The 21,927-nt window shown below is 47.8% G+C and overlaps 1 protein-coding gene across 6 annotated transcripts in view; it reads left to right on the forward strand.

The window, feature by feature from the left end:
• The window catches only part of DAG1 (dystroglycan 1), a 115,955-nt gene extending 101,315 nt beyond the window's left edge, over positions 1–14,640 (forward strand). For all 6 annotated transcript variants that reach the window (XM_037904104.2, XM_043550949.1, XM_037904101.2 and 3 more), the window contains one exon: positions 9,711–14,640. In XM_037904104.2, coding sequence (XP_037760032.1) covers positions 9,711–12,119 — 2,409 coding nt within the window. In that variant the 3' untranslated portion in view covers positions 12,120–14,640. The remainder of the gene's footprint in view (positions 1–9,710) is intronic.
• Positions 14,641–21,927: the final 7,287 nt, after the last annotated feature.

The raw sequence follows: 21,927 nt of genomic DNA on the forward strand, positions 1-21,927 counted from the left end.
CATACTGTCACAAACATGACAAGGGAGTGCAGAAAACACTATGCTCTGTGCACTAGGGGCATGCTATCAAAGTGCCTCAAGGAGAACAGAACTCTGAACTGGACCAAGGTGGCTAAGTTAGGGACTCCCAGTTGAGTGTTACCATTTATAAATTAGTATCAAAGTTTATATTTACATATATTCCTTCCTTTAGTTTAGCGACCGGAGTCTGCTCTGAAGTCAAGGCTCAGTGACTTCTCATCTAAGATTTAGCTCTGTGTTCCAGTAATTCTCCACGTCTAACCTTTCATAGAGAAAGGAGGATGGGGAAAATCCAAAATGTGCTAACACTGAGGTCCAAAAGCACACAAAGTTTAGGCATGTGCAAAGTCTGAAAAGAAAGATGCCTGGAACTGGGTGTGCCGGGGTCTTGCCAGTCCATCAGGTTCTGGGCCACCAGCAGAGGCTTCTGTGAATCCAGGGAACTTTGCTTTGAGTTCCTCAGTTCCACGTTGGGGACCTCTTCTTTAACAGAACAGGAATTACCACAGGCCTCTGACTTCTTATGGCCCAAATACCTTGCAGTACAGTTTTACTGACTCAGACTCCACGGGTAGGTCTCCAGATCCTTAAATGGCAGTTGTCTACAGCACCCTGGTTTTGTGTGCTGGACACCTTTCCTGAAGAAATGTCCTTCAAGAACAGTGAGAGCTTTCAGGCTCTGCCTCTCATCGAGTTAATGCTCTGGCCACCATTTCTGCTGTTTCCTCCTGTCCTCCTCGTCACCACTTCCTGAAGTAGGAAACCATGAAGCTCACAACCCCAGACCCTAGGATACCATGCCCCCTAATGCCAGCTCTGTCACTGTGACATGTAGGGTTCCACTGTGTCCCTCACAGTGCCTCTGGGCAGAATGGATCTTTTGAGATGAAATTATTCCAGAGTGTGGAAATGCTTTTTTCAAATCAATTCCCCCCACTCCGCCCCAGGACATTACATATGAAAAACAGTGTTAATGTTCAGCTCAGGAAGGTTGAACAAGAAATGGTCTCAAGTTGCGGTGGGGGAGGTCTAGGTTGGATATTAGGAAACACTATTTCACTAGGAGGGTGGTGAAGCACTGGAATGGGTTACCTAGGGAGCTGGTGGAATCTCCATCCTGAGAGGTTTTTAAGGCCCAACTTGACAAAGCCCTGGCTGGGATGATTTAGTTGGTGTTGGTCCTGCTTTGAGCAGGGGATTGAACTAGGTGACCTCCTGAGGTCCCTTCCAACCCTGATAGTCTATGATTCTAAGGCTAGAACTCTGGTAACTCCCACATTTAAACTCTGCCCCAGACATGTATGCATTACTGGTATACCTGAGTACTGACCATTTATCAAACACAGTACAACATCCAGCCATGTAAGGTTCATCTCGTGAACTGTGCAGTGAAAGAGGCAACATTTGCTTTGCAGCTTGTATAGAAATAACTTTCCTGGACATTCTGGCATGGCCAGAGTGGTCCACAGTCACAAAAAAAGTAGGGTTATGGGAAAGATTGTATGTTGGAGTAATAGCATGTGATCATGTAATTAGAGTGTATTGTCATGTGCACACAAGGGCCATAGTTAAAGTTGCATGTGCAGCCTTAATTTATATTTCCCAACATGTGTTAACCATGAACTGTAAAACTCTCTTATCCTCAAGTTTGTATGTTGGAATTTAAATAGTTTGAAGCAATGCTGCCAGAAGAACCAGATTCTTTAGGCTGCCATTTACATGCTTAAATTTACTAACAACTTTGCCCTAACTTAATCCCAGCTTCTGCCCTCCCCCACTCCATATGTAGCCCCTTGGAAGTCAGTGATGAATTTTGTCATGAATAAGGGTGGTACAGTCTGACTCAGGCTTTTGCATTCAGTTTAAACTAAATCTCATTATATTTTCTCTTCCTGGCTTCTGAACCTTGTGGAGACAATGCAAAATTCCCCTTGCTTTTGTGAAATGCACACATGGGTAAGGTGGCTTCCCTCACATCCTAGATGTGAGGTAGGGGACAGTAACCTCAGCCACTCCTCCCCCTTAACCTGTGGCCTCACTCCCTTTTCATGACTCTGCTTTCTGGCAGGCTGATAATGTGGCTTAGGGTGGGGGACAGGAGACATTCCGCTACAGCTGACCCATCACTAGCTTCATGGACCATGCTGCCTGTACCTGGTATCTTATGGTAATCGGCAATGTGCTGCACAGATGCTTTACCTGGGGACTAGAGCAATATCCTGGGTCTGTGCTTTTGCAAGCTGCAGTTGCCATGCTGAGCTCAGGTAAAGAGCAGCGCTCCCCTTCAGGCTGGGTGTTTCTCTGCCTTGGTGCAGTGCACATGAACGGTGGGAAAATTGCCATAAAAAGGCCTCTTTCCCCAAGGCAGATGGGCAGCTATACAGAGGCTGGATTAGGGCATGATCTCCTATGTCTACACATCTCAGAGCTGAATTCCAGGCAGCTAACACAGACTGCTCACTCCCCACCGTGACTTAGAATCATTGAATGTCATAGAATATCAGGGTTGGAAGGGACGTCAGGAGGTCATCTAGTCCAACTGCCTGCTCAAAGCAGGATGAATCCCCAACTAAATCATCCCAGCCAGGGCTTTGTCAAGCCTGACCGTAAAAACCTCTAAGGAAGGAGATTCCACCACCTCCCTAGGTAACGCATTCCAGTGCTTCACCACCCTCCTAGTGAAAAAGTTTTTCCTAATATCCAACCTAAACCTCCCCCACTGCAACTTGAGACCATTACTCCTCATTCTGTCATCTGCTACCACTGAGAACAGTCTAGATCCATCTTCTTTGGAACCCCCTTTCAGGTAGTTGAAAGCAGCTATCAAATCCCCCCTCATTCTTCTCTTCTGCAGACTAAACAATCCCAGTTCCCTCAGCCTCTCCTCATAAGTCATGTGTTCCTGTCCCCTAATCATTTTTGTTGCCCTCCGCTGGACGTTTTCCAATTTTTCCACATCCTTCTTGTAGTGTGGGGCCCAAAACTGGACACAGTACTCCAGATGAGGCCTCGCCAATGTCGAATAGAGGGGAACGATCACGTTCCTCGATCTGCTGGCAGTGCCCCTACTTATACATCCCAAAATGCCATTGGCCTTCTTGGCAACAAGGGCACACTGTTGACTCATATCCAGCTTCTCGTCCACTGTCACCCTAGGTCCTTTTCTGCAGAACTGCTGCCTAGCCATTCGGTCCCTAGTCTGTAGCAGTGCATGGGATTCTTCCGTCCTAAGTGCAAGACTCTACACTTATCCTTGTTGAACCTCATCAGATTTCTTTTGGCCCAATCTTCTAATTTGTCTAGGGCCCTCTGTATCCTATCCCTACCCTCCAGCGTATCTACCTCTCCTCCCAGTTTAGTGTCATCTGCAAACTTGCTGAGGGTGCAATCCACGCCATCTTCCAGATCATTAATGAAGATATTGAACAGTACCGGCCTGAGGACCGACCCTTGGGGCACTCCACTTGCTACCGGCTGCCAACTAGACATGCAGCCATTGATCACTACCCATTGAGCCCGACAATCTCGCAAACTTTCTATCCACCTTATCGTCATTTCATCCAGCCCATACTACTTTAACTTGCTGGCAAGAATACTGTGGGAGACCGTGTCAAAAGCTTTGCTAAAGTCAAGGAACAACACGCCCACTGCTTTTCCCTCATCCACAGAGCCAGTTATCTCATCATAGAAGGCAATTAGATTAGTCAGGCATGACTTGCCCTTGGTGAATCCATGCTGACTGTTCCTGATGGCTTTCGTCTCCTCTAAGTGACTTGGGAGGATCCATCAGCAGCCTGGTGCAGTCCACTGCTTTGGCTTGGTTCCTTGTCTCAGAATCTGTATCTGCAGGACTTTGGACTTCCTGCTCCAATTCATTGACACCTGAGTTATGTGCCACACAGCATTCTAACGATTTTAATATCTGCCCAGTGCAGCTGCTGCCTTCGTGAGCAAATGTCTCATGCTGTCCTTTCCTGCCATGTCTGCTCTCACAAAAATGGAGGCCTACTGTTCCCCACAAGTGGTAGCAGTGGTGAAAGCTGTGGAGTGGAGAGGGAACAGGCTCAGTGGCTGTGGTTTAAATCCTGTGCTCATCTACACTACAGTTTCCATCATTGCTATTCCCGGGGGAAATTGCAGATCCTAATTTTACTCCAGTAGACTCAGCCATGTAAGCCTGTGTTGCCCCCAGTAGCTACTATGGTGACATCGCAGGACAGAATCAGGCTGTGACCAACCAAAGGGAGCCACATGGCTGCATGTAAGGGGTGCAGCAGGAGCAGCAGCCCCTTGAGGAAAAAGGGGAATGTCTCAAATACCTGTGAGGGAAGGAGAGAGAACTGATCAGGGGAAAGACAACTAAGGTGAGCAGCACCTCTCTGCAGACTCTCAGAGACAGTAGGTCACTGGGAAGGAGGTGAACATCCATACGACTTGGATCTCTGATGCTGCTCACTGCTGCCATTGGGTGAAGAGTTGGGTTGTGTATTGTGGGAGGCCTTCATGAAAACTCAAACTCCATAGCAGCAGCTGCTATTTTCTTGGAGCTGAGATCCACTCAAAATGTGGGTAAAATTAAGATCTGCATCCAAAAAGAAATGGTATTAAAAGAACATTAAGACTGCACAGTCAAGCTCTTAAAAGTTAGGAAATGCCAGAATTTGGGTTGCTGTTGCAACCTGAAATGGCCCCCTTGTGCATTTGCACTATGCTCCAGTCTTTAATTATAGGATTGCATCCTGTTTTTTATACATTCAGTGCACAGCGTTGATGGTGAACGAGGCAGAGTGATTCCAGAAGCCAATATAAGGTGTAGGTGCTCAGCCCATTGGAAGAATCAGGCCCTGGGGGTCTCAAGTTACACACTCAAAATCAGTGAATACTTTTGCAAATTTTGACCTTAATCTTGCTGTAAAATGGAAATAACAGAATTGTGACAACAGATTCTTTGTTTGTGAGATATTTGTACCACAGTGATGAGTGCCACAGAGAAATCAGTTCTACATTCAGTGCAGGTTTCGGGTGGTGTGCAGTATACAAGATATTGGAGCACACAATGAGGATAAAATGAAATATTAAGCAGTTGCCTCATTCTCTGAACACCATCCATATTGTGCACTGCTTGAGGCATGGGTCCTGTGGGAAAAAGTGATTGTGTAAGTAAAGGCTGTATCCAAATTGAATAAACGCGAGGGCAGAATTAAGGTTGTACAGGCATCCCTAACTCTGGCACTTCCTAACTTTGGAGCAGTTGACTTTTCAGCTCTAATATTTTTAACATTGTTATAAGCACAGCCATACTGGGTCAAACCGATGGTCCATCTAGCCCAGTATCCTGTCTTCCGACAGTGGCCGGTGCCAGGTTCTTCAGAGGGAATGACCAGAACAGGCAGTCATCAAGTGATCCAGGCCCTGACGCCCAGACGCCCATTCCTAGTTTCTGGCAAAGAGAGACTTAGGACCACCCAGAGCATGGGGTTGCATCATAGAAGATGAGGGTTGGAAGGGACCTCAGGACATCATCTAGTCCAACCCCCTGCTCAAAGCAGGACCAGCCCCAACTAAATCATCCCAGCCAGGGCTTTGTAAAGCCGGGCCTTAAAACCCTCTAAGGATGTAAATTCCACTACCGCCCAGGGTAACCCATTCCAGTGCTTCACCACCTCCTAGTGAAAGTTTTTTTCTGATATCCAACCTAGACCTCCCCCACTGCAACTTGAAAATATTGCTCCTTGTTCTGTCATCTGGTACCACTGAAAACAGTCTAGATCCATCCTCTTTGGAAACCCCCTTCAGGTAGTTGAAGGGTGCTATCAAATCCCCCCTCACTCTTCCATGCTGCAGGCTAAAAAAGCCCAGTTCCCTCAGCCTCTCCTCATAATTCATGTGCCCCAGTCCACTAATCATTTTTGTTGCCCTCCGCTGGACTCTCTTGGATATCCCTGCCCATCTTGGCTAGGTAAATTCTATGGAAAACATAATACATGCAAATAAAATGTTCTGTTGAGACTTAGCTTTGTATTTAAAGACTTGACTTCATGTGTCAGATCTGCTCTTAGGGGACAGCACTTTGCAGCTAGCTGCCAGAACGTGTATCCAAATTCTAAAACTAGGTAGAAAGCTTAGGTCAGCAGGAGACGAGGCCTGTTAGCGCAGGCCCAGCACTGCCACTGGTTACTGCGCTTTCTCTGCTCACAATAGGGTACAAAGCAATGTGCATAATTTCACTGTTAGTTGAGCAGCGGAGTAAAGAGCTGTGAAAACTCAGAGGTAGCAAGAGTCAGACCCATTGGTTTGAATTGCAAATGGCAAAGGATTTCTGTTAGTCCAGCTGCTAACCATTGATACTCTTTGCTCTGCTTGCTGCAGTCTCTAGGGCTTTTCAGTGGTGCATGTCATGTCTGCTCTTGTTACACATGAAGGGAATTGTCACCTTGTAGTTCACGAAAGCTGTAGCTCACAAAAGCTTATGCTCAAATACATGTGTTAGTCTCTAAGGTGCCACAAGTACTCCTTTTCTTTTTGCTAATATAGTCAGTGAGTAATGACTGATCTCGGTACTTTTTCATTCAGCTATCTAAAGCAAGAGACCTCGTACTTGGTAGCCAGCTCCAGCATTCCAACCCTCTCTTTTTCAACTGCTCTCAAACCTTGTGTGCATTCCTACAGTCTGCAAGGCTGCCTTGTCCAGCTATATGTTCTGACAGATTATGAAATATGTGTAAGCTTTACAGAATTGCAGAGATATGAAAATGGCCGCCTTGGAGAGAGCTTAATCACATCACTGCATTAGGCTGCAGCAAACCCAGCAGGAGGGATACTCGAGGGAACCTGAGTATCTCCCTGTGCATGGGGACACTCACAGTGGCGAGAGGAAGCTGCTTGTAGCATTAGAAACTGCAGGCTGGAGTACTGGGAGCTGCAACTTAATTCTTGCATCACTCTGCTGCCTCCTAGTTCTCATTGAGCTCTGTGTAGGCTTTCCTAGGTGTTAAAAGAACAGGAGTACTTGTGGCACCTTAGAGACTAACACATTTATTAGAGCATAAGCTTTCGTGGTCTTATGCTCTAATAAATTTGTTAGTCTCTAAGGTGCCACAAGTACTCCTGTTCTTTTTGCAGATACAGACTAACACAGCTGCTACTCTGAAACTAGATGTTAAAGTGCTGCTTGGGGAGGGGATCTGCTGTGAACGGTAGCTGGGGCACCATGTGGTTCTCAGTTCTTCAACAACAGAATCCACCACTCGCTGCAGAGTCATGTTTCAGCATCTGCGTTGGTGTCTTCAAAGCTACAATTCTTGTCCTTCCAGAGGTGAAAGACTCCTCCACACAGCCAGTGTAAAGCCAGCATGCATGCGATGCCATGTACCAGTATAGGAAGGGATGGTGTGCTCAGTTACACAGAGAGCTTGCAGTGTAACTATGGGATTTAATCCACTTAATGTCGAAATAAATAATGAGAGGGAAATGGCGCCAAAGTAGCCACTTCCTTGTTTGAGTCACTGCAAACTGCCACTTCGCTGCAGAACCCCAGGGCTTGCTGCATAGTCAGAGGGAAATGGGAGTGGCAGTAGCCTTGCAAACAGTGCGTCACAGTATGTCAGGCCTGCTCTTCATTGTGAATGGAGGGAAGTGGCCATAACACAAACAGAACATGAGCTGCCACAACTTGAGTGGGTGCTGGAAGCACACAACTGCCACCTGGCAGGTGCAGTTGGTGTCCCGTAAGTGGGAGTCGAGTACCTGGGCTTCGGAGCAGGCAGGAATGGGTGCAGAAGTAGATACTGTGGCTTTTCCTTATATGTGGGGGGAGGTGGAAGCACTTTGGCATCTCTCCAGACTGTCAGCTGTGCTGATGACAAACAGCTTGCAGTGAAAGCAAAGTCCTTGTAACATAGAATGATTGGCAAAGTGAGGCATGCTGTCTGCTGGCTGACATTTCAGAACAAACTCAGAACTTCACACTAAATGAACAAAATGGCTAGGAGAACTTGGGGGAAATAGCTTTATTTATGTCTCTCCCCTCCTGTGCCCCACATGGAGACATGTATGGTCAGGGTTATCTGAGAGCTGCAGGGCAGGTGTGTGCTGGGAAGATGGGGGTGGAAGACTGGTAGGAATCACATCAAAAATACATTGGAAAGAGCTGGCGTGATTAGGTGCACTTACCTTTAACTTGATCTTCCTTCTCAGCACATGGCAGTTCCATCTTCACTTACATTAACTTTCCACTCCTAAATTACACAACAGGATTTCAAGGAAAGACTCAGGTTAGTGATCCACTAACCATGGCCCCAAGTCAGTCAACAAATAACAAAATAGCGTCCAGTATTAACTTATAGGAAAGCAGCAAATGAAATGTTCTGAATTCTTGGGTGCAGGGGGCCAGGCCGGAGCACACCTTAGTTTCTGTTCTAGGAAAGTCAAACTCCTGAATAGTAGGCTTGTTTTGAATAGGAGGACTGACTCCTACCAAATGGCTTGAACCTTTTGTACAAACTAGTGATTGTCAAGTACAGGTTAACAGCAATCAGTCATGCCACTCAGTTTCATTCTCCACTGCTGTGTGCCTCTGCACTTCAGAGGTAAGTGCTGCCATGCTGATCTGGTGGCCCTCACTTTGTCCTGGTGTAAATGGCCACACAAGGAGTATGGGGAGGCAGTGGAGAGTCAGGCTTCTGGTCCTCTCAGGAGGATGGAAAGCCAAGGGCAGAACCTTTTCATTGGAAATAGCAGCATGGTGTTAATGATTCATTTCTGCTGTTATCAAGAGCTAAACGTGAAAAGGGCAACTGGCATGTTAGTCGCCCCAGTGACAGGAGATCCTTGTGAGCCTCAGATGAGGGCATGAGCTAAGTGGATATGCAATAGTTTCCTTCTGGAGATGTTAGGTTTTAGAAGACTTCAGAAAGAAGATGAACTGTGACACAGTCAGAAAACTTACTAGCTTAATCAGTACTATTGTGAGGAAGATCTTTAATGGCTTAATTCAGAGCCACTTCGACTCTGGCATCTGAATTTGTGGTTCTACTAGGTATTTGTAGCTCAGATAGTGCTGGAATAATAAAACATTTCAGCTTCATAGTTCTACACATCAATTAGACACTTTTGGCTGGCCCATGCCAGCCAACTCAGGCTCGTTGGTCTTGGGCTGTAGGGCTGTGTCGTTGCTGTGTAGACTTCCAGTCTCTGGGGCTCTGCAAGGTGGAAGGGTCCCAGAGATCAGACTCCAGCCTGACCCCAAAAGTCTACACAGCAATGGAACAGCCCAAGCACCGCGAGCCCGAGTTGACTGTCACAGGCCAGCTCTGGGTGTCTTGCTGTGTAACCACACCCTGGAATTGCACTTGTGCATTAGCAGAAAATAACATACTTATCCCAGATAGTAGTGCCTACTGGTGCTTGGGAGCTTACATCATGGAGACAAGCCCTTTGACGAAGTATTTTTAAATACCTACTGGGTTTGCTCCTCTCTGTTCAGGCCACTTCAGTGTTTTGGGGGCAGATGCATGCAATAAAAATCAATCATGGTATTCTGGCTAGAAATTTACCTTTTACACCTCTTGTGCTTACAAGATCAGTTGTTGATAGCCTGTAACGTAAACATTAATTGTGATCAAACTGGTCTCTTTACTAATTTCTAAAAGGCAACAGTACCTTACCATACCTCTCCTTCTCTTCCATAGATATCTGAAGCGGGGAAAGACTCCTTGCCTTCTTGGTTGCATTGGGAACCGAAGAGTAGCACCTTGGAAGGTCTGCCCCTGGATACTGACAAGGGTGTGCATTACATCTCAGTGAATGCAGGGCAGCTGGAGCCCAATGGAAGTTATGTGCCCCAAACCATCAATGTCTTTTCCATTGAGGTTCACCCTGAAGACCACAATGAACCTCAGTCAGTACGAGTGACTTCCCAAGACCAGAATGAGGCAGCACCATTCATGTGTGGCACAGAGGAACCAGTCACAATCCTGACTGTAATTTTGGATGCTGACTTAACAAAAATGACACCAAAGCAAAGAGTTGAACTTTTAAACCGAATGAAACGTTTTTCAGAGGTGGAACTTCATAACATGAAGTTGGTTCCTGTTGTAAATAATAGACTCTTTGACATGTCAGCCTTCATGGCTGGGCCAGGAAATGCAAAGAAGGTGGTGGAAAATGGGGCCTTACTCTCATGGAAATTGGGATGTTCTTTGAGCCAAAATAGTGTTCCCAACATCAGCAATGTTGAAGCTCCTGCTAAAGAAGGTGCCATGTCTGCCCATCTTGGCTACCCTGTTGTTGGCTGGCACATTGCTAACAAGAAACCTCATCTTCCTAAGAGGATAAGGCGGCAGATCAATGCCACCCCTACACCTGTCACTGCCATCGGGCCACCTACAACTGCTATCCAAGAACCACCAACCAGAATTGTTCCCACTCCCACATCCCCAGCCATTGCTCCACCCACAGAAACAACGGCTCCTCCAGTAAGAGAGCCTATACCGTTACCTAGGAAACCTACAGTTACTATTAGAACAAGAGGAGCCATTGTTCAGACACCAACTCTAGGACCAGTTCAGCCAACCAGAGTAGTGGAAGCCACCAGTACTATCCCTGGGCAGATTCGCCCAACGATGACTGGATATGTAGAGCCTACTGCTGTGGTTACACCACCAACAATCACTACTAAGAAACCAAGAGTTACCACTCTGAAACTAGGCACACCATCAACAACAGATTCCTCTACAGCTACAACTCGAAGGCCTACCAGAAGACCCAAAACTCCTCGACCTACCAAGCCCCCTGGCACGACCAGATCACCAATCATTAAGTTGGAAACCCCCTCTCCTCCAACCCGCATACGCACTACCATTAGTGGTCCTTCCCGTGTGTGGGAGCCAAATGAGCCGCCAAGGCTGACAAACCACATTGACAGGGTGGATGCATGGGAAGGCACTTACTTTGAAGTTAAAATACCTTCCGATACATTCTATGATAAAGAAGACACCACTACAGATAAACTGCAATTGACTCTAAAGCTGAAAGAGCAGAAAATGGTGGAAGAAAACTCCTGGGTCCAGTTCAATAGCACTAGTCAACTAATGTATGGAATGCCTGATCACAGCCACATAGGTAAGCATGAGTATTTCATGTACGCCACGGACAAAGGTGGCCTCTCTGCGGTGGATGCTTTTGAAATACATGTTCACAAACGGCCACATGGGGACAAGTCTCCAGTTAAATTCAAAGCCAAATTCCATGGAGACCACAATGCAGTGGCCACTGACATCAATAAAAAGATTCAGTTGGTAAAGAAGCTGGCTTTTGCATTTGGTGACCGGAACAGCAGCACCATTACCTTACAAAACATCACCAAGGGCTCCATTGTAGTGGAGTGGACAAACAACACTCTGCCTCTGGACCCGTGCCCGAAAGAACAGATCAGAGCCTTAAGCAAAAGAATCTCTGATGACTCTGGTGGTCCTAGCCCAGCCTTCTCCAATGCCTTAGAGCCAGAGTTCAGGCCCATAAACATATCTGTGGTTGGCTCTGGCAGCTGCAGGCACATTCAATTTATTCCAGTGGCTAGAGATAGCAGGATTATCTCTGAAGCCACCCCGACGTTGCTGTCAGGTAAAGACCCCGAGAAGAGCAGTGAGGATGACGTGTACCTGCACACTGTGATCCCTGCTGTGGTGGTTGCTGCTATCCTGCTGATCGCTGGCATCATTGCCATGATCTGTTATCGCAAGAAGAGAAAAGGCAAACTCACCATTGAAGATCAGGCCACCTTCATCAAGAAGGGAGTGCCGATCATATTCGCAGATGAGCTGGATGACTCCAAACCTCCCCCTTCCTCCAGCATGCCCCTGATCCTTCAGGAGGAGAAAGCCCCTCTCCCCCCTCCAGAGTACCCAAACCAGAACATGCCAGAGACCACCCCCTTGAACCAGGACACCATCGGGGAATATACTCCATTGCGGGATGAAGACCCCAATGCACCTCCATACCAGCCTCCCCCACCTTTCACAGCACCCATGGAGGGTAAAGGCTCCCGCCCGAAGAACATGACCCCCTACAGGTCTCCACCTCCATACGTCCCCCCTTAATGAACAAAAGATTCTTTGCGGAGTAGGGGCCTCTAGTCCCGTGCCAGGGTTGTCTGTAGGGACTGATGGCCTGCAAATCCGTTGCCAACCAGAAACACCACTCAGAATCCCAAACCGCAGCCAGCCCCTCTCCGGAAATGTTCGCTCACCAGAGTGCTGGGGAGACTTTGGGACGCTGATTTTATTTTTGCCTAACAGCTTTTATTTTATTTTATTCATAGAAAATTCTTCTTGGCTCAAATGTATTTCTGACGGCAGGCTTCTCGACGCGTCCGCGGACTGGTGAAAAGGGAGAGAGATGGCTGGATGTGCAGGCAGCATAGGGGGTGGCACTCTGAGGCTCTGCTGTTTGCCTTTAACACTAACTGTACTGTTTTTTTTTCTATTCACGTGTGTCTAGCAACAGGACATAACATGAAAGATAGCCTACAAATAATGACATTTAAGGGACTTTCTGAAGTCAAGGCTGAGTTTTTACATTTATTCTGCTGTTTACCTAAAGTTGTCTGTGTGGTTTTTGGGATGGGGGAGGGGAAGTACTTTGCTAAAAATCAGCTCCAGAGGTGTTTCAAACCCAGTTAGATGGACCTAGCCAGTGTTTTTATCAGAGGAATCCTATTTTTTCACATAGTGTAAAATTGTCATTAGCTTGGGTGTGGGCACCCTTTGCCAAGCGGCCAGGAAACTCCCTGCCCCCACATAGGCTGTTGGTGGCCTGCCGAGATCACCCTGCCCGTCCCCATGCTGCTGGAGAACAGAACTTGGTGCCTCAGAACAGCCTGGAAAACATCCATTGGGTAACAGAGAGTGGGGTTCAGTCAGGCTCAGAGGGGCAGCATCTCCACGGTGGGCTGCATGGCTGTGGTGTGGGCAGGCCAGCAGTGGGGGGCTCTGCCAGGAATGGGAGAAGGTTTTATACTGCCCCACTTCTCCATGTAAGTAGCGAGTGCTGGGGTTTGACACGCTTTGAGGTGTTTTGGCGAAGATGCAATATTTTTATGTAGTGTGTTGCTATCTCCTCACTTCTCCTTGAGCATAGTATTGCCACAGCTTCTCATCCATCCCCTCTTGCTGTCCCAACCCACTTGTTCTGCACCACCCTCACGCTCACGCACACATTACGCTGGCGGTTGGGATCTCCGAAGTGCCAGAAATGGCTAGAGTAAAACTCTCAAATCTAATTTTTTACTAAATTTTTGATAAAGCCTCAAATTGTTTTATTAAAAAATAATTAAAAATGGTAACGCTGACAGCAGTTTGTACGAGCTTAGCTTCATAGTATCAACTCCATGGGCCTGACTGCTTTGCTCACTTTGAGTTCTGTCTCTTAGTCATTGTTAAATATTAGAGCCATGTCTAGGTTTCTTGCCTTTTGAAAATGAACTTCCATCATCTCTCCTGCAAGGTTGGGGTTGCCCTGTAGGCTGTTCCTGTGCTTTTTTCCTTTGAACTAAATCATTTTAAGCATGGATTTTTCTTGACCGTTTGAGAACTATTTTTGGTACATTTAGAGGGAGGAAAAACCCTTTGCAATAATGTGGCCCTGCCCTGGCCAGGGCTGGCTGGGCAGGTTCTGGCTGACTTTGCACACCAAACAGACACTTTAAGCCATATTGACTGTTTTGCAAAGTATGTTTGTGTGCTGACGTGGCCAAGTTACACACCAGTAGGTGACTGGAGAAAATGACCTTCACCTCTTAATTGCTAGGCTGGCATTTCCCATCGTCCCTTTTCTCGACTTCAAGGGAGTTTGCCTGTCAAAAGCAAACACTAGTCTAATCTTGTTAGGGCCTTAGCTTGGCACTCTCTGCTTCTGCACCTGCAAGGGGGTGGGAGGAGTGAGGTCGGGGTGGCTGCAAAGTGCACCTTAGGCAGGGTTTTAGTGGTGCTGGCTTTACCCCATACCAACTGTGACTCCTCCCCCACTCCCCCCCTTGCAGGAGTGCTGGAGCTGAGCAGGCTTCCTAGGAGAGCACTGGCCCATCTTTTCCTCTCTGGCAATAGGGGGAGTGGGAGTGTCGTCACCCAGATGCTCTGCTGGCTTTGTGCTGCGCCTAGAGCTGTGTCTGGAAGCCCGTTGCAGCTGGGAGTAGATTGGGAGGACTGAGCTGGCAGCGGTACATTTTGGGTGCCTCTCCAGCAGGCCTGAAGTTATCCCCACATGCGCAAGTTGGAACAGGCTCCCAAACAGTGCTGTTGTCCCTAGCAACCGCAGCCTCTCCATACTGGCCATGCGCAGGCGCACATATGTCAGGCCTGGGCCTACCTGTCACCATAGAAACTGGAGGCGAAGGGGCAGTGAACAGAATAATAATAATGGCATTCTCAGCGGCCGCCTTCCCCTTAGCACCAGTGCTGTTTGTTTATGCCACTAGACACTGTAATGGTGAGAGAGACTTGTATTAAAAAAGTGTTCACCAACTACTGCTGTGTTTTTATTCCTTGTATGATTATTTTAAAGATGTTTTCTGTATTCTGTAAAGAATCCTATCAACTAAATAAACCCGTGTACTTTACTACACCGCAGTGGGCTCACGCACTCTTCCTCCGCTACTGGCCGCAATCGTGAGGCGTCACCCACCCAGCAGACTCCTGGGGCAGAGCAACTGCTCTGGTGGAATTCCAGGCCCAGCAGAGCTTGGGGGCAGCTCTCCAAGGGTATTCTGCCGCTAGCTGTGGGACGTGGGGGCTTTTACTAAGGGCTGCTGGCTTGCCCTCAGTTGTGCCTGGCGCTGCAAGGCAGGGTGTGTAACTCTGTTTAGATGAGAGCCTCTCCCATTTGTGTGCTCTCTAGGAAAGAGTGAAGCAGACAGAGAATACAAGCACTTGAGTTACTGCAGGGAATCCCAGTCTGCCACCAGCATGCTACCGAGAGGTGCTGGGTACACATCAGACCCCCCACTGCCCTTAGGGCCACGGTTGTGACTCCCACTCATCCATCTGTGCAAGTCCATGGAGACTTGAGCCCTTAGCCCTTTATCTCCAGAGCAGAGCATGGGCAGCAGTGATGCCAATTCACCCCCATGCCATGCTGGGCCTTAGCCGTGGCCTGAGGGGCCCACTAGATGGAGATAGGAATCCCAGCCAGGGTTTGAATGAGATTTTAACCAGTTCAGCGAAGCACTGATTTGAACACAGCCCAGCGGGGCTCTGTTCATGCAGCGGCTATTTGGCTGTTGTCACTTAACTCAGCTGCTCGCAGAAAGTCGGTGGTTCGCTCTCCACAGGGAATTGTACATTTGCTTTCCCTGTGTGCTCACAGCACAAACCTTGCTCGTCCTATCAAAAACAAGACTGTGACCAATCACATTAAAGTAGCTGAGATTTCAAATGCTTGGTCACATTTTGAGAAAATGGGGATGAGTTTGTGCATCAATCACCTGTTCGCAGGGACCCACTCGGCTCTAATTCAAGCTGCTGAGCACCTGGCATCTCAGGCCCACAGTGCTTGCCGGTCCATGCCCGACCCCCAGCTAATCAGAGCAGCTGGGCTGTGCCCAGGCAAGGCAGTGAAGGCCTAGCACACGATCAGTTCTGCCCCTGCCCTAGACTCAGACAAGTGAGGTGAAGCAAAAGGCTCCATACATCCCATTACTTTTCTCCACAACCTTGTGTACTCTGAACATGGCTTCCATCCACTGTGTGTGTCATGATACCAGCTCTCCTGAACTACAGGGAAGCGTAGACCCAAAACTTCACTGGCACCAGAGCACTAGTGAAAGGCAAGTTTGAGTGGTAGGGAGAAGCCGGATGTGAGGAAAGGAGAGCTGCTGCCATTAGAGCAGGCAGAGAGAATCACTTCTGACTAGAAAAAAGAAAAGGAGGACTTGTGGCACCTTAGACCAACAAATTTATTTGAGCATAAGCTTTCGTGAGCTACAGCTCACTTCATCGGATGCATGCCAGCTTATGCTCAAATAAATTTGTTAGTCTCTTAAGTCTTAGTTGCCACAAGTACTCCTTTTCTTTTTGCGAATACAGACTAACACGGCTGCTACTCTGACTTCTGATTAGGTAACTTGTCGGTTTCCCAGGCTGAGGTTAACTAAAAAGCTGGAGAGACTGTGGCAGGGCCTAACTTCCCAGCCTTGCAAAGACATTGCACAGATGTTTCTCCGGCTGCTGGGCAGCAGGCTGAGGACATGTGCTTTAGCCTGTGGTGTTCGTTCCATGTCAGGACAATATGGACTCTGGAAAGGTGGGTAGTTGACAATGCAGCACAGCTGCTGCCTACTGCATTGAGCCACAGCAAGCTTGAAACTTTCTGCTCTTCTCCTTGGTATATGGATCCTGTTCTCCCCGGAGGCTGGGCACTAGATTGGTCAGCGGGCCTTTAATCGTGCTGCAGCCAGAGGAAGGGAAGGGAGACTGAGAAGATGGAAGCTTAAAAAATAGTTTTTCAGCATCGTCTGTTACAGGGGTGAGTGGGGCACCCTGGGGCCGCTGTCTAAGTGTGCACCCCACTCCCCCCGCTTGTTAGATTATAGATATTCAGGCCTGCCTGTAAAGGCCTATACTTTAAGAACTTAGGTGTATTCTTATCACTTTGCTAGTTCTAAAGGTATAAAAGAGAGAATCAAAATCACTATCTGACTGTATAAGGCCTTTTCTCACTGTGACAGTCTGAGGCCCTGTTCTTAGGCTAAGGCCTTTGGCAAAGCAGCAGAGGCAGCCATAAACTGGGAAGCATATGGTCCTATCCTCACATTCCAAACTTTGAGCCCATTGAAATAAGGTGCTATTGGGCTGTTAGGCATTCTCAGGACAGGATTGTATTTCTATCACCACCAGATAAAGATGGTTAAAGAAAACTTAGTTTGATAGCATCCTATCTGGCAAGAAATCACTCCTCAATAGTTGTGGTTGTGAAACCCTAATTTCTGTATGTTTTATCTTTATGGCCCCGATTTTTCTATTGTTAATCTCTGTTCTCTAATTGTTTCTATCTGCTGTATTACTAATTTTGCTAGATGTAAGTTAATGAGGATAGTGGGATATAATTAATTAGAGAATTATGTTACGGTATGTTAGGATTGGTTAGATAGATTTCAGTAAAATGACTGGTTAAGGTATAGAATATTATATAAACCGGGGTCAAACAGGAAGTGGAAGGGGAAATTGGAATCATGCTTGCTAAGCGGAGAGGGAGGTAACGGGAATAGGGAACAGGGACACAGGCAAGGCTCTGCGATGTCAGAGCTGGGAAGGGGGACACTGGGGAACAGACTCTATTGGCGTATAGAGATAAGCCAGAATGGTGTGAAGGGCTTCGGAATATGTTTGCTTGGAAATTAACCCCAATAAACATTGCATTGTCTGCACTTTGGACTTCTGGTCTTTTGCTGCTTGCTGTCTGCATGACAAGAACCGGGGAAGTGGGAGGGTTGAGGGAAGGCCCTCTAACATCTTGGTGCCATGACTCGGATGCATCACGTTGGACAGGTAAGTAGCAGCCACGTAAGTCCCCCACCCCAACTGTCCGCACAGCTACTTGGAGGGGGTTATGGCAGGCTCTCATGATGGTAGTTGCAGGTCCTTGCGAGCTGGGGTAATGGTCTTTTTGGATAAGTGGTTACGGAAGAATCTGGGTCCATTCCAGGTGTGGGGGTCAACCTGGGATGAGATTAAGAAGGAAATGGGAGCAGTGTTGGAGACCCAGAAGGATGGGGGCTGGCTGAGGAGCCCACTTCCATGATAAATGGGTAGTGGAAGGAGGTCCGTACCCATGGGGCAGGATGCCTTCCAGGGAAAGGAGTCACTTAAGTCCACTTGTAAGAGGTTTGAAGTAAAGGCAGCATTATGGGAAGCTGCCAGTAATCTTTCATGTTTGGTGCTACTCCAGCGAAGGCTACTGGAGGATTGTGAAATAAAGTTAGGAGCAGTTAAAGATAATTTGGCAAACAGGGTTTGGAGTCAAAAGTAGAGTTAACAGACCACCTTAAGAGACAGGAGCTGGGACTTGCTCCTAGGGTAGTGGAGAGGGAAAAAAAGTTTCAAAGTGAAAAATGGCAGGGTTTGCAGGAGCAGGTAACAACCTCCACTCTTCTCCAAGAGCCAGGATAAAAACCTGGGGGTAAGGGTCCCCAACTGTTTAAACTTAGGGAGCCCTACCCTTTGCTCAGAGCTAACTATATCCTTTTCTTCTTTTTCTTCTCCTCCTCAGTTTGCTTAATTTGGTTGGAAGTTGTGAAAATGTTAAAAGGTAATGGTTGTGAAGCAAATTACACAAGGGGGTCAGGTGGCTACTACCACCACTATGTTTTTGTCCCCAGGAGCCTTTATAGCTATTCTGAGGGGAAATAGGCCCTTTTCCCACAGAAATGGTCTGTAAAGGACTGCTTCAGGCACCAAGCCAGCCAGATACTCTGATCTATATTATTTGACTATTGGATGAGTTAATCAAAATCACTAAAGGAATGTAGGGAATTTCCATTAAAACTTGACTGTCTCCAGTTGTACAAGATGGAGATGTAATCTGGGTACAGTTGTGTAAAAATAATAAAAGCAGTGTGTGGGGTGTTGAGCAAAAGAATTTTTGTGTGCGAATCTTTTTGTGCAATGTGAGGTTTTAAGGACCAAAACCAACACTCATGGTTTGTAAAATCCTGTTTATAGATTTCAGATTAATTGTTTTGGTTTGGTTTTTAAACAATGGCACTAAATCCATTTGAATCTTTCATTCAAAGTTGCAAAACTGACAGACACTTTTTGCCAGACACAGGTAACTAGTGTTGTTTGGCTTTGGTATTCAGCATTTAACCCTTAAGGTACCTCAATGCTTTATAAAGTTTAATATGTTTTTAAATAAAGACCAAAGTTGTGGCTGTGGTGGGAGGCGACCAGGGCCAGGGGATGGAGGAGACATCCTGGATCTTATTTTGCATGTGCACAGGAAAAAGAGAAGGAAAAGGGGAGCAATGATGGGAACACTGACCCTTGCGGTGGCTCTGGGGGATCGGACTATTGCTTTGGTGGGGGTGCATGAGAACTCTGTGGGCACAGGGGAGGCAGTTACACCTTCTGTGAAAGTTGATGTGGCTAATATAATGTAGTGTAGAGGAAGGAGAGAACTGTCCATAAATGGCAGCACAAAGGAGCTGCAAAAAATAAATATACCTGGTCAGCAAACAAGATTGAAGACTTAGATTATGGCCCTCTAGGACAGGGAGGTGGGAAAACAAGTCAAGCCTGAAAATAAGAGGGGAAACTGAGGTACACCACCTCATGAATTTCATGAATGAACAGTGGGATAATTCACAAGCCTGCCTATAGAACAAAACAAGGAAAATGTGGAGGTAATTCTTCTGTTTTTCCTGCAGTTAGCAAGATTTGTAAAAGGAAGGGGTATTTTTAGGCACTAATCTGTCCCCACCCAGGGGACTGGGAAATGTTTTTTGTTTTTCAGACACTCTACAAGCAAGTTGATGCCAGCAGACAAATAACCCAGAGCACCGTGGGTCTACTGTTGCGACGAAGATTGTGTTGTGTGTGTGTGTGTGTTGTGTGTCTTTGTCTTGTTATTACTGTTATTTTGGTTTTTGGTGGATATTCTACGATGGAGAATCAGTGGTTGAGTATGTACTGACTTTCCTGGAAAAGATTGCTGAGCTCATGGGTCTGGCCAAGGAGAACCAGGCTAGGGCCCAAGGGAGGCAGAAGGTCTTGTATGACCGCTTAGCCTATGGCACCGGGGACCAGGTGAGGGTTCTCATCCCAGTGAGGGAGAATAAGTTGCAAGGTGCCTGGGACGGGCTCTTCAAGGTCAAACAGCTGAATGAAGAGAATGATGTGGTGGAACTGCCCAACTGGGCTCACGGCCACCGAGGAGACCAGGTCAACATGATGGAGCTGTACTGTGACAGGGAGAGGCTGATACTGGCCATGTGTGGCCAGTGGGAGAAAGGGGAAGATCCCCTGTTGGGTCTCTTCTCTGAGACCAGAGCTGACCCCTTGCTGTACTCAGTTCCCTTCTCTGACCAGCTAACCCCCAGCAGGCAGAGATCAGAGAGATGCTGCATTCCAACCAACAGCTGTTTTCTAACCTGCCGCGGCTCACTAACCGAGCTGTCCACTGGGTGGAGACAGGACCCAGCCCTCCCATCAGGTGTTCCCCATTCAGAGAAATGGGGAACACAGAACAGGCCCTGGAGGGAGAGGTCAGAGCCATGCTGGCTTTAGGGGTGATCCAGCTATCCACCAGCCCCAGGGGCCTTTCCCATGGTGCTGGTCCCCAGGAAAGATGGGTCGATTCGATTCTGTGTGGCCTACCAGAAGCTCAATGCCATCATCATGGCTGGTGCCTGCTCATACCTAGGCCTGATGAGATCCTAGACAAGTTGAGAGGGGACTCGATACCCCATGACCGGGGATTTCACCAAAAGCTACTGGCAGGTGCCTTTGGATCCAGATGCCAGGTTGAGACCTGCTTTTGTAACCCCTTTGGGGCTGTACAAGTCCCTGGTCCTCCTTTTGGGCCTGAAGGTGGCACCAGTCACCTACCAGCACCAGGTGGATCAGTTACTGAGGGGGATGGAGACTTTTAACCTAGCATACATTGATGATATTTGTGCCATTAGCCAGACCTGGGAGGACCAGGTGTCCCAGGTGAAGAGGGGGCTGAGTCACCTCCAGGATGCAGGGCTGACTGTAAAAACTGGGATGTGCAAGGTGGGGACGGCAGAGGTGTCGTACCTGGGCCACAAGGTGGGGAGCAGCTGCCTAAAGCCAGAGCCACCCAAAGTGGAGGCGATCAAAGACTGGCCTGCTCCCCAGACTAAGAAACAGGCCCAGGCCTTTATTGGGATGGCAGAGCACTACCAGAAGCTTGTGCCCCACTTTAGCTCTGTGTCAGCTCCCATCACTGAGCTATGCAAAAAGGGTAAGCCAGACAAGCTGGTCTGGACCGGGCAGTGCCAGAGGGCTCTCTGCATGCTGAAGGAGGATTTGGTCAAGGGCCCAGTGCTGGGAAACCCAGACTTTGACAAGTCCTTTATGGTGTTCACCGATGCCCCAGACACAGGACTGGGCACGGTGCCGAGGCAGGCCCATGCAAAGGGGGAGAAACACCACATCATGTACCTGAGCAGGAAGCTGCTGCCCCGGGAGCAGGGCTCTGCAGCCATAGAGAAGGAATGCCTGGCCATGGAGTGGGCTCTTAAAAGACTGCAGCTGGATCTATTTGGGTGATGCTTCACTGTGTACCCAGACCATTCACCCTGCTGTGGCTGCACCAGATGAGAGGGGCCAATACCAAGCTCCTGAGGTGGAGACTGTCCTCCCAGGATTATGAGAAGGAGGTGGTCCACGTTAAGGGGAGCTCAAATGTTATAGCTGATGTTTTGTTCCGGAGAGGGAGACCTGAACTTCCTCAGGTCACTGGCTAAAGTGACCCCGCTCAGTTTGGTCTCGAAGGAGAGAGAGGTGACGAAGTGGGGATTTTCCCTTGTTTTGTTCTATGTGAGTCTTTCTGTTTTGCAAGAATGCTGTGTGTGTGTCAGTTTCTCTGTGTACTGCACCAATGTCTTGGTGGTGGGAGCAACCACTGCTATAGCTTCCCCTTCATAACCTGAGACTCTGGAGGGGGATGCGACCAGGTGACTCTTGACCTGCAAAGCAAGGCAAGGGCTGGAGGAGGAGCAATGGGCAGGGCAGTCTCAGGTGTTTTGGGGTACAGGGGGAGGGCCAGAGTCCTGGCTCTGGGCTCCCCTCCCTCTAAGAGGGACTTGGTTATTTCATAGTAGGCCAAGATTTTTAAAATGCATTATTTGCCAAGGTCGTTATCTCACAACATCGCTATCTCAAGAGGTCA

The sequence above is a fragment of the Chelonia mydas genome, chromosome 7 (genome assembly GCF_015237465.2).
Source record: "Chelonia mydas isolate rCheMyd1 chromosome 7, rCheMyd1.pri.v2, whole genome shotgun sequence".
Lineage (NCBI taxonomy): Eukaryota > Metazoa > Chordata > Testudines > Cheloniidae > Chelonia > Chelonia mydas.